The sequence below is a fragment of the Cynocephalus volans genome, chromosome 11, assembly GCF_027409185.1.
Source record: "Cynocephalus volans isolate mCynVol1 chromosome 11, mCynVol1.pri, whole genome shotgun sequence".
Taxonomy (NCBI): domain Eukaryota; kingdom Metazoa; phylum Chordata; class Mammalia; order Dermoptera; family Cynocephalidae; genus Cynocephalus; species Cynocephalus volans.
This window is the reverse complement of record NC_084470.1, coordinates 17,340,607-17,359,923: the sequence shown is the minus strand read 5'-3', so window position 1 is coordinate 17,359,923 and position 19,317 is coordinate 17,340,607. Positions and strand designations below refer to the sequence as shown.

General features: G+C 34.5%; 1 protein-coding gene across 5 annotated transcripts in view; it reads right to left on the bottom strand.

Annotated features, from left to right (window-relative positions):
- The window catches only part of XRN1 (5'-3' exoribonuclease 1), a 132,801-nt gene that overhangs the window by 57,014 nt on the left and 56,470 nt on the right, over positions 1-19,317 (bottom strand). For all 5 annotated transcript variants that reach the window (XM_063114404.1, XM_063114400.1, XM_063114401.1 and 2 more), the window contains exons 21-25: positions 7,162-7,324; positions 6,279-6,392; positions 4,951-5,049; positions 2,295-2,410; positions 1,639-1,785 (exon numbers count right to left, since the gene is read on the bottom strand). In XM_063114404.1, the coding sequence (XP_062970474.1) occupies positions 1,639-1,785; positions 2,295-2,410; positions 4,951-5,049; positions 6,279-6,392; positions 7,162-7,324 (639 nt within the window). The remainder of the gene's footprint in view (positions 1-1,638; positions 1,786-2,294; positions 2,411-4,950; positions 5,050-6,278; positions 6,393-7,161; positions 7,325-19,317) is intronic.

Sequence of the window (19,317 nt, the reverse complement as noted above, 5' to 3'; positions counted from 1 at the left end):
AAAGAGTAAGGTATGGGAGTCAGAAAATGAAGAAATCTTACACAGGGGAATGGCGAAGGGAATTCCTAGGATGACAGTAAAGGGAAACTCCAGAAGGAGAGCTATGCAACAGCCCTAGAGAGAAATCAGTTCAAACTGAAGCAGGAAGACAGAAGTATGAGGAGGAGTCTCCAGATAAAAATGGAACTGAAAGATCACCTTTTCTGTTTGACCATATCCAGTTTTACAGCTATGGTAAAGAGTTTAGGGCTGAATTAGTTATGTTAACATAGATGATAAGCAAATGAAAAAACAATAGGGAAAACAAAAACGTGTACAAGAAGGGAAATGTAATCATAATACTCTACAAGGTCCAGCTGTGAACAGTTACTTTTGTAAACCTTTTATACATTTAACCAAAAACTGATGAAGCTTTAGTGAGTGGGGAAATATGTATGAGTGTATAGGGAGGTGAGGGAATAGGGTTTGGCAGTAGTAGAAGAAAACTAAAACTCATCCTCATACTAGGAAATCAATGGACATGTCAGGTTGAAAAATTAAGAAAAAGTAGTTTAAATTCGACCTTTTAAAGAAATATGGAAGTGAACAGAAAAATCTAAATTTTCAGATTGTAACATGAAATCGAATTGTGTCTCCTTGGTGCCCACAAAAGATACAGAATGTGACTTTATTTGGAAATAACATTTTTATAGAGACAAGTTAAAATTAAGTAATTTAGGGTGGGCCCTAATCTAATATGACTGGTATCCTTATAACAAAAGGATTGGGGTACACAGACAGATACACACGGACGTAAGATGTGAAGATACACAGGGAGAATGTCATGTGAAGATGGAGGACTGAAGTAATGTACCTACAAGCCAAGGAACGCATGAGGCTATGAGAAACAGAGAGAGGTGTTTCCCTACTGCCTTCAGAGGACCATGGCCCTGTTGACATCTTGATTTTGGATTTCTTGCCTACAGAACTGTCAGACAATAAATTTTTGTTATTTAAGCAATCCAGTTTCTTGTACTTAGTATGGGAGCCTTAGGAAACTAATACAGGGATCCTCAAATATAAAAAGATTAGAAACCAGTGGAACAATGGAAAGAACATTCAATGTGAATAAGAAGTGAACATATTTCCTGTAAACCTTTGTCACTATTTACCTCACTTAACCTTGGTACTCAGTTTTCTCATTTTTATAAAGAAGAGTTGAGACTCATTGGTTTCTTATCATTTCAGCAAGAAAACTCAATCATTCTAGGATAGTAGCCTTTTGTCCAGCTGGAGTTGTAAGAATCAGGAAAATACACTATGCCAAGGGCTGTTTTGTTCATCCATACCAGTCCTCTTAGTACTGGCACAGGCACGCAAAGTAGTGAATAATTTATGATAGCAAGTCAAGAAAAATTTTCATTAAAAGAAGGCCAATTCTCATCATACTTTTTCTTTTTAATAATATAAGGATGATATTTTTCTATTTTAGCTAATGGCTGTGATGCTCCCTGACACAAAATTAAGTTTATAATCAAGTCTGTATGCATATATGTCAATTTTACTAAAGGAATATTTTTCTTCTAAAACTGCAAGGCAAAATAAATTAGTACATTCCTAAGTTTTGGAACACCTAGTAGGATCTTGTTAGGCACTTACCTCTCTAAGTACTCTGCCAGAAGTTGTTCTGCTGCAGATGAATACATCCATTCACTTCCAACTTTCTTAGTATATCCAGGTACCTCCTCATTTTTTTTGTTGAATTTGAGATTTAAACCCACATTTGCTTTATGGTCTCCATGAGGGCTGAATTTAAACCACACACACACATACATACACCACGCACGTTATAAAATGTTGTTCAAGGAATAAAAAGGTTTCCTTTCAATTCTTAGAAAAGCTCAGTTTTAATTGTTCTACATTTTAGTCATTATGGTTATTTTCAAAGTAGCAGTAATTGGAAAAACTAGAGGAAAGGCTTTAAAAGTCAAGTTAACAAAGCATGTAAATAAATTATGTAAGTATAGAAGAAAATGAAATAAAAAAATGCAAGGAAATATATTATTGAGGTTCACACACACCCTCCGATACCTTTTTTCAAGGTTCAATTTGTTACCTGCTAAAAATAAAAATTGTCTTTCCAACCATGAAAAACATGTGCCATTCAGATGAAATAACACCATCAGAGGAATTTATAAACAATTTCTTAAACACCTCAGAGCAATTAAAAAGAGAAAATAAATACTAAAATATTAAGCATTTAATCTTTATCATTTTTCTGCCACTTTAAGTAAATTTCTCTAATATAAACTTACTTTCGCCTAGATCCTCTTCCAATAAAAATACTTCCTGTAAACCTTGAAACAAGGTAACCATTCACTCCAAGGCGACTGGCCAACACATATCCTGGGTTGTACTTTATAGAATATTTCTTTAAATATAAAAACAAAAAAGTCAATTATGGAAACACAAGTTCACATTAAATATTATTTCTTTACCTTTAAAATCTGGAGATAATCAAGACATCACTAACCACTGGATAGTGGCAATATAAGGATTCTCACTTAGATCCATTTCCTTTTTTTTTTTTTTTGAAAGGATCTGTAGGCAGAATTTTTCTGCTCCTCTCTCTTTCTCCTTAAAGGACAGAATTCCCAAGGATGGATGAAAGGGGGAGGAAATATATAGTTTGTGAAAGTGTCTCAAGAAATAAATGCTACTGTTAAGTACTAAGTGGCAAACTCCAAAGGCAAGATTTTTTGAAAAACTAATTTTATATTCTAAGCAGGGCCTATCAACGTAGGGATAAAATGAGGCCTCAGTAACTACTATACTGAATTAAAACATGAGTATGTCATCAAAATAGTTGCTACTGAGAAAAATTAGAAGTGTCACATGAAAGTAACAAATTATGTATAGGCTTACAATTAATACAGTTAATGAAATATAATCTTAATTTGTATACTTAAGGGAAGAAACCATAAAGATTGTCAAGTAAAAGAAGTATCAGATCATATAATTTTTAACCAGGAAGATTATTATTCACAAATCCAGTACCAACTACCATATACTCTTAATATAATGTATATAACAATAGCACATAATTATTTTATATTTATATATTCATATTATATGATGGTTATATTCATATTTTATATTCATATCAGATATGAATATAAGATAATTTTATTGCCAACAAAAAAAACTTCCAGAGATTGGTAAGATCAATTTTTTTTTATTGATGTCTATAATGACCCCCCAAATGGATAATTTTTTGGTGGCCTGGAATATAAAGTTACTGTTAAAATATGTAAATATGTTAGTAAGGAAAGCAACATAGTTTTTCATCAAGAACATTATCAGATTTAGCAATAATATAATACAAATCAAGTATGCTTTCCAGAAAAGATCGAAAGAATTAAGGTAGGTGTTCTAAATCACAAATAGTACCACTTTTCTAATAAGCATCTGAAAATGTGTAGAGGCACATTCAATTACAATAACTGGCATGGGCACTTAATACCCAAGGGCCAAAGATGCCAGCTGTCCTGCCATACACAGAATAGTCCTATTTAATACATACTGTCCTTCCTAAAATACCAATTGTACTCCTTCTGAGAAACGGTGGTCCCCTTTTATCCATGGTTTCGTTTTCTGTGGTTTCAGTTACTCAAGGTAGAGTACAATAAAATATTTTGAGAGAGAAAGACCACATTCATATAACTTTCATTATAGTATATTGTTATAATTGCTTTATTTTATTATTAGTTATTTGTTAATCTCTTACAGTGCCTGATTTATAGTTAAACTTTATCATAGGTATGTACAGGAAAAAACATGGCATATATAGGGTTTAGTACTATCTGTGGTTTCAGGTATAAACCAGGGATCTTGAAATGTATCCCCTGGGGAAAAGGGAGACTACTGTAATTAGAAGTTAAAATCATCAAAAATATCATTGAAAATATGAAGTAAATAGCTGAGAATGTTGGGGTAGAGAGAGAAGGTGGCTTGAGTGAAACTTAAAGAAGGTATGCAAAGAGAAAAGTATAGTGAAGAGGGCACGCCGATCAACACTGTACGAGTGGGTAGGTTCTTCTAGATCTAGAAAAAGCCAAGGATGAAGGAACACAAGTTCTTTCACCTTCACTGACTCCCAAAACAATGATCCAGATTCTTATCTAATGGCCCACTTTCCTGGTTTCCTGACTATACTGTCTAAATTCTTTCTCCAAAAGAGACTTGATAGTAAAATTTTAGGAATGTCTCTGCCTTCCATACATAAAGTTTCCTCATGGGTATGCTGATGCCTAATGCCTTCAATTCATTTCACAGGATACAAAGCTTTAGATTTTACCATTAGAAAAAAAATTTTTTTTTTACCGTAAGTAGCGATAGCTGGTTTATCATGAATTAATTTCAGTTTAGTCAATTATCCAATTAATCAATAAGAACAAATGACAAATATCAGAACCTTCCCCCTATTTTAACAGGGGAAAGGAGGCCAGTGAACATCTTTGGAGAAAAAGTCCTGAAAAAAGACGTTGTGAACTTAAATGCAGTTTTCCAATATTCTCTAGGGTTGAGACTATTCATTTTTAGTTGGGTTGAGGTAAACAACTTTTGCAGAAAGGCTATTTGTCACTTGTAAGTAAAAATGCAGGCTCTGAATTATTATGAAAGGTTTAAAAAACCTAAGTCTATTCCCAGAGGGTATGCTAATCAATGTGCCTCTTATAAACTTGAGCAAATAAAGGAATTTCAGTGATTTTCCCTGCAAAGATCTGCACAAGGTTTTGAGCACAGATTCCACACTTATTTTTAAATAATACTAGATACAACTGTGAGAGAATCTGATCAGTACTAAATAAAACACGTGAAATACATTCAGAGGAGGTAGCAGAAATACCCTTCTAACATTTTAAGAAGTTTATCAACTCTGAATGAAACAATATGAAGTACAGTACTCACATGTTGGTTCTGTATTAAAGCATCAAGATTGGGTTCACATGGAATGCTGAAAACCACACGAATCCTACCTTCTGTAATCACATCACCTGAATCCTGAACCTTAGAGGAAAAAAAAAAACACAGTATGTTTTAGTCTCTTTCACTACATTTTATTTTTCTTATTTGACCAGAATTTATTATTTCTGAAATACAGTATGACAAAGTTAGATAGTGGAAATTCTCTTGGAATTTATGAGTGGATGTCATAATATTGTAAAATTGAGTCACTGTATCCTTGCTTTAATAGCTGTTAATCTTTCCTTTTTTTTTTTTAAACTTTTTACTTGCAAATAATTACAGTGTCAAAAAGTTGCAAAAATACAGTACAAAGAACACCTGAAAACATTTATCTAGATTCACCTATTGTTAACATTGTAAAGCAAAGGGCTTTAACATCTGCACACTGTTTATGTGTATTTACATAAACATAATTATTTCTCTGAACCTTTTGAGGATATAATCATGTTCCTTACCTCTAAATATTTCTGTGTATATTTCCAAAGAAGGATATTTTGTTATATTACCACAGTACAATTATTAAGTATATAAATTTATACTAATACTTTTTTCTAAGCTACTATCCATACTCCAATTTTGTTAGTTGACCTATCAATGTCCTCTATAGAACTCTTTTCTCCCTCTACTACAGGATCCAGGATAGGATCAGATATTGCATTTAGTTGTCATATCTCTTTTGGCATACTTTAATCTGGAATATATTCAGAGCCTTTCTGTGTTTTTCATAACATTGATATTTTAAAGAATACAATTCATCCTTCCCTCTTCACCGTGCCTTTTTAAAAAAAAAGTTCCTTATTTTAGGTTTGTCTGATGCTTCTTCTTAATTAGGTTAAGGTTATACATTCTCAGCCAGAATACTGAATAGGTAATGTGTCCTTCTTGGGGTATCACATCTGGAGGTATGTGATGTTCATCTGTCCCTTATTGTGAATCCTGAGTTCATATCAATATTTTCAAATACAAATTCACTCAGCCCTATAAATACATCTAAAATAGTTTCAGAATTGTTTCATCCATACCACCATAATAAAAAAACCTACTAAAAAAGCAATCAGGATTTGAATTTTTTATCTCCTACCTACTGACCCTAACCCACTCAAGACTAAAGATATATAGTCAAATACGGTGTTTACAGAATGAATGAATTTTTTCTTATTTTTCCTCTTTCGTATTATATTTTATTTTGTGCCTAAATGAAGAGAAGTTAAATAACTGTATTAACTTGAAACCAGAAAGAAATTTAATTAGTAACAGTAACTGAAACTAACTTCTCCAGTGCAGCCATAATAGGGGGTTCCCAGCATAAAGACCGTACTTCTAGGAGGAAACAAATCATCCAATGTTTTGATATTGGAGAAACGAGAGTCGAAAGCTCGGATGTCCTATGTAAAATGAAATATAAAAGGAAATCATCACAGTCAAAATTTCTATAGATTGCACATCAAGTTTTTTCCCTCTGGTATTATGATTATGCTGTCTACAAATATCAAAGATGAACATTTTCTACACAGCAATACTAGCAGCTAAAGTTTATTGACTGGGTATATACCAGGCACTCTTCCAGGTGCTTCACACATTTATTTAGTTCATTTAATCCTCAAGATAATCCTCTGTGGCAGAGACCATTATTGGCCTCACTTTACAGATGTGGCAAAACTGGGCCACAGAAAGGGGGTGAATCTTGTCCAAGGTCACATAGCTAAGAAGCCAACTCTAGCAGTCTGTGTTCTTATGCACCATATTGTATCCCCCAAATTACAAGATCACTACATACTTTAAAAAATATTTTGTCCCCTTACCATATCTAAGGTTATAAACACGAAGAAATACCTTTTATGTTTATTGGTTTATTTAAGGCAAACATCTAAAATGCAATGGTATAAGTTAATGCTGGGAAGTATTTTTTTTAGAGACTAAGACCTTAAAAAAAAAAAAAGAAAATTTCCCTAACTGTACACACACACACAGTGAGTGTTTGAGCATATATTACTCCTTATAAAGACTGAGGTATTTTGCAAGTTATAGTAAATAATAATCTCTATTATACATTGCTGAATTAGTCTTCTATTTATAAATATTAATATAGTCTTTTCTTTATACAATGCGTAATATTGTACATCAAGATAGAATTGAGACCTGATGGAGATTTACCTTGACAATAGTTTGATAAACAAAAGGAAGAACTTGTTTGGACCACTGTTTCTCTAGACGAACTTCACCATTTTGATTTATTTGATATTTACGACCTGTGAGTAACTGAGCATACACAACTGCAGATGTTTCATTTATTATTATTCCCTTTCTTTTCAGGTAGCTAAAAGAAAGAATAAAAAAGAAATATATATGTGTTTAGGTATGTATATATTCTATGATCATAATCATCACTTAAACTACCATCTCACAATCAAATACTTAAACTTTAAATAAATATACTAGCAGTTCTGGGTATCTAACTTAAAACTTTTTGCATTATTTATTTTCCTATGAGTGTACTTTTCCTACTGCCTATAAGATTAAATGAGAACTCACAGATCTATAAGAAACTCCTGCCAACTGATCTTTGACAAAGGCAACAAGAACATACACTGGGGAAAAGACTGCCTCTTCAATACATGGTGCTGGGAAATGGACATCCATATGTAGAAGAATGAAACTAGACCTGTACCTCTCACCATACACCAAAATCAACTCAAAATGCATTAAAGACTTATATATAAGACCTGAAACTATAAAGCTCCTAAAAGAAAATGCAGGGGAAACACTTCAGAAGTAGGACTGGGCAAAGATTTTATGAATATGACCGCCAAAGCACAGGCAACAAAAGGAAAAATAAACAAATGGGATTATTTCAAACTACAAAGCTTCTGCATAGCAAAAGAAGCAATTAACAGGGCAAAAAGACAACCTACGGAATGGGAGAAAATATTTACAAACTACGCATCTGACAAAGGATTAATATCCAGAATATACAAGGAACTCAAACAACTTAACAGTAAAAAAAATAACCCAATTAAAAAATGGGCAAAGGAACTGAACAGGCATCTCTCAAAGGAAGGTATACAAATGGCAACAGACACATGAAAAAATGCTCAATATCATGAAGCATCAGAGAAATGCAAACCAAAACCACATTAAGATACCATCTCACCCCAGTTAGACTGGCTATCATCAAAAGATGGAAAACAACAAAGCTGGCAAGGATGCGGAGAAGGGGGAACCCTCCTACACTGTTAGTGGGACTGTAAATTGGGGCAATCACTCTAGAAAACAGTATGGAGATTCCTTAAACAACTTCAAACAGAGCTGCCATATGATCCAGCAATTCTATTGCTGGTATATATCCAAAGGAATGAAAAGCATTATGTCAAAGAGATACCTGCACCCCATGTTTATTGCAGCTCTATTTACAATAGCCAAAAGTTGGAACCAACCTAAATGTCCATCATCAGATGACGGCATAAGAGTGGTGTATATACACAATAGAATATTACTCAGCTATAAAAAAGGACAAAATACTGCTATTCGCAGCAACATGAACTTAGAGAAAATCATATTAAGTGAAATAAGCCAGGCACAGAAAGAGAAATACTGTATGTTCTCATTCATAAGTGGGCGCTAAAATAATAAACACATAAATAAAAGAAAGAAAGAAAAATACAACATTCACAATAATATACTGAACTTTCAAAAGGACAACTGAGGTTAATAGAAGCAGGAAGGGAGGGGAGAGGGAGGAATGGGTAAAGGGCCATGAATAGCAATGATAGTGTATATTACTGAATATAATAGTTATCTGATGTGCATATGGCACACAAGTATTGATGTTTAACTGTGTACCCCACAGATATGTACAACCAACTTTGTTACAATAAAAATAAATAAATAAAAGAAACTCCTATGTTTCACATCCATTAAGATGGCTATAATTAAAAAGCAGAGAAAATAACAAGTGTTAGCAAGGATACGGAGAAATTACAATACTTGTACATTGCTGGTGGGAATGTAAAATGGTGGAGCTGCTGTGGAAAACAGTTTGGCAGTTTCTCAAACAGATAAACAGAATTGTCATATGACCCAGCAATTCTACTTCTGAGCATATACCCTCAAAAATTGAAAACAGGTACTCAAACAAATACTGATACAAGACTATTCCTAGCAGCACTATTCATAATAGCCAAAAAATGTTAACAACCCAAATGTCCACCAATGGATGAATGGATCAACAAAAGGTGGTACATATCCATACAATATATTATTATCCAGCCATAAGAGGAAGTAAACACTGACACATACTACAATGTGTATGAACTTCAGACACATGCTAAATCAAAGAAGCCAGGCACAAAAGGTCACATATTACATAATTTCATTTACATGAAACATCCACAATAGGTAAATCCACAGAGACAGGAAATAGAAAACAGATTAGGGTGCCAGGGCTTTTCAATCTAAAGCAGGGGTCTGCAGACATGATCATGGACCAAATCCAGACTGCCTACTGTTCCTTTAAAATTTTATTGGAACACAGTCATTTGTCATAGTCTTACTGTCTATAGCTGATTTCATGCTACAATGGTAGAGTTGAATAGTTGCAACAGACACTAAAGTATATACAGTCTAAAATATGTACTATCTGGCCTTTACAGAAAAACTCTGTGGATCCCTGATCTAAAGATATAATCATTCTTCATCTAAGGATATTTTCTTATCTCCTTTCCCTTTTCTCTTTTCAGAACTCTTATCAGATAGATATTAGAAGTTCTGACTATACTCTTTACATCTCTGTGCTGTTAGACTATTTGCTGAAGAAATTCCTCAGACCGACTTTTTTTTTTTTTATTGAAACATAATTGGTTATATATATTTGTGGGTACAGAGGTGACTATCAGTATTTCTACACAATGTGAACAAATCAGGATAGTTGGCATATTCGTCATTACAAAATGTATTCATTCTTTGTGTCTATTAACCAATTTCTCCCTAACCAGATTGATCATTCAGCTAACTGATTTAATTTTCAGTATGCCCATTACTATTCAGACCATCTACTAAGCTCATTATAACTATCATACTTTTTGATTTTTATATATGCTAATACATAAATATCATAAATATATCACATACTATATATTATACAGTATGTACTGTATAACATACTTTATTACATATTATTATATATATATATATTTATGGCACCTTATTTTTTAGTGATGTTGTTCTCTGTGGCAGGGTTGGTCTGAAATAAGTCACGTTATATTAGCCAGAAACAAAAGTTTTCCAACAAATTTTTGAAATGTAGCATTCTGGCACCATTTTCTAAAAATTCATTGCGATTTTGTCTTCAACTTTCTCTCAAAAGTTATTTAGCTGGTAATCCTGATATCAATAGCTGATGAGGGTATTACAAGAAAGAGCAATTATGGGCCAGTCTCTCTCATTAAGTAGATGCAAAAATCGAAAACAAAATTTAACAGATAAAATCCAACTATATATAAAAAGGATAATACATCAGAACTAAATGAGATTTATTCCAGGAATTTGGGGGTAGATTAATACTGGAAATTCAATCAATGTAATTCATCAGATTAACAGAAAAACCGTATCATCATTTTGACAGACGTAGAAAAAACATTTGATAAAATCAGCACCAGTTAATGATAAAAACTCTGAACCAACCAGGAATAGAAGAAAATTTCCTTAATCTGATAAAGAATACTGATTAAAAAAAAAAACCTGCATTAATCATCATACTTAATGGTGAATTATTTAAGGTTTTTCCCTGAAATTGAGAATGACACCATAAACCAATACGAAAAACTATAAAACAATAAGAAAAAGATAATCAACCTAACTTAAAATAGGGCAAAAGACTTAAACAGGCATTTCACAAAAGGGCATACTTAATATTCTCTATTTTTTTTTTTGGCAGCTGGCCAGTACAGGGATCCAAACCCATGACCTGGTGTTACAAGGCTGTACTCTAACTGAGCTAACTAGCCAGCCCTAAAAATGCAGTTTAGAATCCACCAAATATAAGGTATATGTCAATTATGTTAGTCAGTGCATAAAGATTTATATTTGTTTTATCTACACTGTAAAATAAACATCAATAATTACCTTTTTCCCTATTCTTTTGGCCTTCAATTAAACTCTGATTTTTGATGTTGCAATCTCTTCTTTCTTTTTATCTGTATTTTCCAGGTATATATTTGAAAATGTGTTCTTTAAGTATAGTGAATTAAATCAAATGTTTTTAAAATTGTTGCAATATAAATATAAAACTGTACTTTCTGAAAACTGTAGATGGTGAGGGATTGCTGTACTTTAATTAGGGAGCTATATAGCCACTTAGGTTTATTGACACAATTCTTGTTTGGTCATTTCTGTCACCTTATTTTAATTCTGTTTGTAGGGTTCCTAAACTATGTTTTATTTTGTTTTTCTATATTCTAGCTTCTTTCATTTGCTTTTCCTCGCTAGTCATTTGCAAGTTAGAAATCTTGCATTCCAGTTTCTACTAATGGTTACTTTTGAATTAACTGTTTAAAAAATATTTCATAGTTTCCTGATTTTCTAAATTATAAACAAAATTATCTTTTCACTTCTACATAAAATGTGTTACTACTAAAAATTAATTCTATATTTTAATAGCTCTGAGGATATTGGAGCTCTCCCCCAAATTATCCTATAAGTGCATCATCTTCTCCATAATGTCCCATAAAGTATTTCCTTAACCCTTTTTCCATGTCTTCTTCCATTCCGAAAACTTTTCACTCTATTATATCCTCAATCTCTATCTCCTTAACTGAAGGCAGCACCACTGCCCTATCAAATGGTAGTTGTACCTCAGAGCGAGGAGAGGGTATTGGTGTTCTCCTTACAACCCATTGTGATCTCCAAATCCCTAGTAATATGACTGAATCAAACCAAACATGCATTTAAAAATTGTTGGAATATCTACCTTACTCTTTCCATTCTACCTTTATGTCTACCATCACCCAGAGCAACTTCAATGTCTACATGTATGATCCACCCAAGACCACTGTAACTCATTTTCACAACCTCTTTATCTCCAATAATCTTCTACTCCATTCCACTTCAGCATCAGCATCCATTCCCATAGCTATGACTTGGGTCTTGACATCATAACTGTTTCACCTCCAAAATTACTAATTCAAACACCTTATTGTCTGATAACTTCCTCTTCATCCAACTTGCTTGTTCAACCACTTTGTTTATAACCTTTATTCAACCTCATTTGGGATGTCCAGCTCACTGATCATTCTACTTTCTCTCAGACAGTTAACCCTCTATTTTTTTCACTTCTTTCTCTATCTCACTTAGATTCCATTGTCCACCCTCCTGCCACTATTCTAAACTTGCTTGCCTCTTTGTCTTTTCATTGTACACATTTAGCAAAATCCAGAGCTAGTTAAATACAAATAGCTTTTTTTTCTAGGGCTATGGCTGAAGACCTAAGTACTATTACCAAAACACAGGGCAGAATATTTCATTATAAGTTCATGACCATCAGCTTCAAAAAGGGCCCTTTATACTACTTATAATTCTACCATGTTTTGCTGATCAACTGATACTCTTCCATTATCCCCAAGCGCTATTTTCAAACCTTCTCCATTTTACTCAATCTTAAGACCAACCTCCCATTTCTCCCCACCATCCTCAATAGCTAAACTCAACATTTACTTTGCAAATAAAATAGAAGAAATCAAAGGAGAGCTCCTCATCTTTCCCCAAACACAAAACTTAATCTATACTTGCATCCCACCCTGTTTCAGAATCCATCTTGTTTCATCTTCTATTTTATTTTTGCTGTCCTAAATATTGCGCTTTCTCTTCTCATTTGTTTTTACACATGATAAAATCTCTGGGAATAAACCAAAACCCAGTTCCTCTCAATTCTATATCCTTCCTCAGCTATCTCTCAGTGGTGGTTTTCATCAGAAAGGAAATCTGTTACATAGGCATATAGAAATTTATCATGTACATCATATGTGCTTAGTGGATTTCTAAAAATAAAATCAAATAATTTGGTACTCATAAATATATCTCATATATGTTCACAGAAAAAAATGTACTAAATTTAGGAGGGAGTGTCTTATTAAGACACATGTAGATACAAGAGGTCTTCAAAAAGTTCACGGAAAATGCTTACTATAAAAAAAACTATGCAGGCTGGTTATACTTGGTTAGAGTGTGGTACTGATAATACCAAGGTAAAGGGTTTGGATCACCTTACTGGTCAGCCACCTCAAACAAAACAAAACAAAACAAAAAAACTATGCAAGGATTTAAAAATTTTTGCACCAAAATAAACATGTACTAACTTGTTATAAAATGCCTGAACAGGATCTAGTTTGAGACCCTAAGAAGGATAAGACAGTTTGAAAAGCCCCTATCAGAGCAACATGAATTCTACTAAAATTGAAGCAAGAACAAACATCACGTTTATGGTGAAACTTGACTGGAAGAATGGTGAAATCATTGATGCTTTATCAAAAGTTTACACGAACAAATGCCCCAAATAAATAAGTTTACAAATGGAGAACGTGTTTTAAGAAGGGACAAAACGACTTTGAAGATGAAGCCTGTAGAGGTGGACCATCCACATCAACTTGCAAGGAGAAAATTAACCTTGTTCGTGTCCTAACTGAAGAGCACTGGCTATGAACAGCAAAAGTAGCCAACACCACAGGCATCTCAGTTGGTTCAGCTGACACAACTGTGACTAAAAATTACAGTTGAGCAAACTTTGCACTTGATGGGTGCCAAACTTGCTGTGCCCAGAACAGCTACAGACAAGAGCAGAGCTTTCAATGGAAACTGTTAACAAGCGGGATCAAGATCCTAAAGCATTTCTTCGAAGAACTGTAACAGGAGGTGAAACATGGATTCAGTAGTAGGTTCCTGAAGACAAAGCACAAAGCCCAAGAGGCAGAAGTGGTCCAGTCAAAGCAAAGCAGACTGGTCAAGAGCAAAGGTCATGTCAACAATTTATTATTATTATTATTATTATTATTTTAAAAATTTTATTTTGTCGATATACATTGTGGCTGATTATTGCTCCCCATCACCAAAACCTCCCTCCCTTCTCCCTCCCCCCCAACAATGTCCTTTCTGTTTGCTTGTCGTATCAACTTCAAGTAATTGTGGTTGTTATATCTTCTTCCCCCCACCCCCCGGGTTTTTTTTTTTTTTTTTTTTGTGTGTGTGTGTGTGTGTGTGGGGGGGGTGAATTTATATATTAATTTTTAGCTCCCACCAATAAGTGAAAACATGTGGTATTTCTCTTTCTGTGCCTGACTTGTTTCACTTAATATAATTCTCTCAAGGTCCATCCATGTTGTTGCAAATGGCAGTATTTCATTCGTTTTTATAGCTGAGTAGTATTCCATTGTGTAGATGTACCACATTTTCCGTATCCACTCATCTGATGATGGACATTTGGGCTGGTTCCAACTCTTGGCTGTTGTAAAGAGTGCTGCGATGAACATTGGGGAACAGGTATACCTTCGACTTGATGATTTCCATTCCTCTGGGTATATTCCCAACAGTGGGATAGCTGGGTCGTATGGTAGATCTATCTGCAATTGTTTGAGGAACCTCCATACCATTTTCTATAGAGGCTGCACCATTTTGCAGTCCCACCAACAATGTATGAGAGTTCCTTTTTCTCCGCAACCTCGCCAGCATTTATCGTTCAGGGTCTTTTGGATTTTAGCCATCCTAACTGGGGTTAGATGGTATCTCAATGTGGTTTTGATTTGCATTTCCCGGATGCTGAGTGATGTTGAGCATTTTTTCATATGTCTGTTGGCCATTTGTATATCTTCCTTAGAGAAATGCCTGCTTAGCTCTTTTGCCCATTTTTTAATTGGGTTGCTTGTTTTCTTCTTGTAAAGTTGTTTGAGTTCCTTGTATATTCTGGATATTAATACTTTGTCAGATGTATATTTTGCAAATATTTTCTCCCACTCGGTTGGTTGTCTTTTAACTCTTTTAATTGTTTCTTTTGCTGTGCAGAAGCTTTTTAGTTTGATATAATCCCATTTGTTTATTTTTCCTTTGGTTGCCCGTGCTTTTGGTGTCATATTCATGAAGTCTGTGTCCAGTCCTATTTCCTGAAGTGTTTCTCCTATGTTTTCTTTAAGAAGTTTTATTGTTTCAGGGTGTATATTTAAATCCTTAATCCATTTTGAGTTGATTTTAGTATACAGTGAGAGGTATGGATCTAGTTTCATTCTCCTGCATATGGATATCCAGTTCTCCCAGCACCATTTGCTGAAGAGGCAGTCCCTTCCCCAGTGAATAGGCTTGGTGCCTTTGTCAAATATCAGATGGCAGTAAGTGTGTGGGTTGATTTCTGGATTCTCTATTCTATTCCATTGGTTAGTGTGTCTGTTTTTATGCCAGTATCATACTGTTTTGGTTATTATAGCTTTGTAGTATAGCTTAAAGTCAGGTAGTGTTATGCCTCCAGCTTTATTTTTTTTGCTCAGCATTGCTTTGGCTATGCGTGGTCTTTTATTGTTCCATATAAATGACTGGATACTTTTTTCCATTTCTGAGAAAAATGTCTTTGGAATTTTGATGGGAATTGCATTGAATTTGTATATCACTTTGGGTAGTATGGACATTTTCACTATGTTGATTCTTCCAATCCAAGAGCATGGGATATCTTTCCACCTTCTTGTACCCTCTCTAATTTCTCTCAGCAGTGGTTTGTAGTTCTCATTATAGAGATTTTTCACCTCCTTGGTTAACTCAATTCCTAAGTATTTTATTTTTTTGGTGGCTATTGTAAATGTGCAGGCTTTCTTGATTTCTTGTTCTGCATGTTCACTATTGGAGAAAAGAAATGCTACTGATTTTTGTGTGTTGATTTTGTATCCTGCTACTGTGCTGAAATCATTTATCAATTCCAAGAGTTTTTTTGTAGAGGTTTTAGGCTGTTCGATATATAGGATCATGTCATGTGCAAACAGGGACAGTTTGACTTCATCTTTTCCAATCTGGATACCCTTTATTTCCTTCTCTTCTCTGATTGCTCTGGCTAGTACTTCCAACACTATGTTGAACAGGAGTGGTGAGAGTGGGCATCCTTGTCTAGTTCCTGTTCATAAAGGAAAAGCTTTCAGCTTTTCCCCATTCAGGATGATATTGGCAGTGGGTTTGGCATATATGGCTTTAATTATGTTGAGATACTTTCCCTCTATACCTAACTTATAGAGGGTCTTTGTCATGAATGAGTGCTGAACTTTATCAAATGCTTTTTCAGCATCTATAGAGATGATCATATCTATAGAGATGATCATATGGTCCTTGTGTTTGACTTTATTAATATGGTGTATCACATTTATTGATTTGCGTATGTTGAACCAACCTTGCATCCCTGGGATGAATCCCACTTGATCGTGATGAATAATTTTACGTATGTGTTGCTGTATTCTGTTTGCTAGTATTTTAGTGAGGATTTTTGCATCTATATTCATCAAGGATATCGGCCTGTAGTTTTCTTTTTTGGTTATATCTTTCCCTGGTTTTGGTATCAGGATGATGTTTGCTTCATAGAATGAGTTTGGGAGATTTGCGTCCGTTTCAATCTTTTGGAATAGTTTGTAGAGAATCAGTGTCAATTCCTCCTTGAATGTTTGGTAAAATTCTGCTGTGAATCCATCTGGTCCTGGGCTTTTCTTTGTTGGGAGCCTTCTGATAACAGCTTCAATCTCCTTTATTGTTATTGGTCTGTTCAAATTTTCTACGTCTTCATGGTTCAGTTTTGGAAGCTTGTGTGTGTCCAGAAATCTATCCATTTCCTCCAGATTTTCAAATTTGTTGGCATATAGTTGTTTATAGTAGTCTCGAATGATTCCTTGTATTTCAGATGAATCAGTTGTAATATCGCCTTTTTCATTTCTGATTTTTGTTATTTGAGTCTTCTCTCTTCTTTTTTTAGTTAGCCATGCTAATGGTTTGTCAATTTTATTTATCTTTTCAAAGAAACAACTTTTTGATTCGTTGATCTTTTGAATTGTTTTTTTTTTAAATTTTATTTTGTCGATATACATTGTAGCTGATTATTGCTCCCCATCACCAAGACCTCCCTCCCTTCTCCCTCCCCTCCTCCCCCCCAACAATGTCCTTTCTGTTTGCTTGTCGTATTAACTTCAAATAATTGTGGTTGTTATATCTTCTCCCCCCCCCGGTTTTTTTTTTTTTTTGTGTGTGTGTGTGTGTGTGTGTGTGTGTGTGTGTGAGAGAGAGTGTGTGTGTGTGTGTGTGTGTGTTGTGTGTGAATTTATATATTAATTTTTAGCTCCCACCAATAAGTGAGAACATGTGGTATTTCTCTTTCTGTGCCTGACTTGTTTCACTTAATATAATTCTCTCAAGGTCCATCCATGTTGTTGCAAATGGCAGTATTTCATTCGTTTTTATAGCTGAGTAGTATTCCATTGTGTAGATGTACCACATTTTCCGTATCCACTCATCTGATGATGGGCATTTGGGGTGGTTCCAACTCTTGGCTATTGTAAAGAGTGCTGCAATAAACATTGGGGAACAGGTATACCTTCGACTTGATGATTTCCATTCCTCTGGGTATATTCCCAACAGTGGGATAGCTGGGTCGTATGGTAGATCTATCTGCAATTGTTTGAGGAACCTCCATACCATTTTCCATAGAGGCTGCACCACTTTGCAGTCCCACCAACAATGTATGAGAGTTCCTTTTTCTCCGCAGCCTCGCCAGCATTTATCGTTCAGAGTCTTTTGGATTTTAGCCATCCTAACTGGGGTTAGATGGTATCTCAATGTGGTTTTGATTTGCATTTCCTGGATGCTGAGTGATGTTGAGCATTTTTTCATATGTCTGTTGGCCATTTGTATATCTTCCTTAGAAAAATGCCTGCTTAGCTCTTTTGCCCATTTTTTAATTGGGTTGCTTGTTTTCTTCTTGTAAAGTTGTTTGAGTTCCTTATATATTCTGGATATTAATCCTTTGTCAGATGTATATTTTGCAAATATTTTCTCCCACTCTGTTGGTTGTCTTTTAACTCTTTTAATTATTTCTTTTGCTGTGCAGAACCTTTTTAGTTTGATATAATCCCATTTGTTTATTTTTCCTTTGGTTGCCCGTGCTTTTGGCATCATATTCATGAAGTCTGTGTCCAGTCCTATTTCCTGAAGTGTTTCTCCTATGTTTTCTTTAAGAAGTTTTATTGTTTCAGGGTGTATATTTAAATCCTTAATCCATTTTGAGTTGATTTTAGTATACGGTGAGAGGTATGGATCTAGTTTCATTCTCCTGCATATGGATATCCAGTTCTCCCAGCACCATTTGCTGAAGAGGCAGTCCCTTCCCCAGTGAATAGGCTTGGTGCCTTTGTCAAAGATCAGATGGCAGTAAGTGTGTGGGTTGATTTCTGGATTCTCTATTCTATTCCATTGGTCAGTGTGTCTGTTTTTATGCCAGTACCATACTGTTTTGGTTATTATAGCTTTGTAGTATAGCTTAAAGTCCGGTAGTGTTATGCCTCCAGCTTTATTTTTTTTGCTCAGCATTGCTTTGGCTATGCGTGGTCTTTTATTGTTCCATATAAATGTCTGAATAGGTTTTTCCATTTCTGAGAACAATGTCTTTGGAATTTTGATGGGGATTGTATTGAATTTGTATATCACTTTGGGTAGTATGGACATTTTCACTATGTTGATTCTTCCAATCCAAGAGCATGGAATATCTTTCCATCTTCTTGTATCCTCTCTAATTTCTCTCAGCAGTGGTTTGTAGTTCTCATTGTAGAGATTTTTCACCTCCTTGGTTAACTCAATTCCTAAGTATTTTATTTTTTTGGTGGCTATTGTAAATGGGCAGGCTTTCTTGATTTCTTGTTCTGCATGTTCACTATTGGAGAAAAGAAATGCTACTGATTTTTGTGTGTTGATTTTGTATCCTGCTACTGTGCTGAAATCATTTATCAATTCCAAGAGTTTTTTTGTAGATGTTTTAGGCTGTTCGATATATAGGATCATGTCATCTGCAAACAGGGACAGTTTGACTTCATCTTTTCCGATCTGGATGCCCTTTATTTCCTTCTCTTCTCTGATTGCTCTGGCTAGTACTTCCAACACTATGTTGAATAGGAGTGGTGAGAGTGGGCATCCTTGTCTAGTTCCTGTTCATAAAGGAAAAGCTTTCAGCTTTTCCCCATTCAGGATAATATTGGCAGTGGGTTTGGCATATATGGCTTTAATTATGTTGAGATACTTTCCCTCTATACCTAACTTATA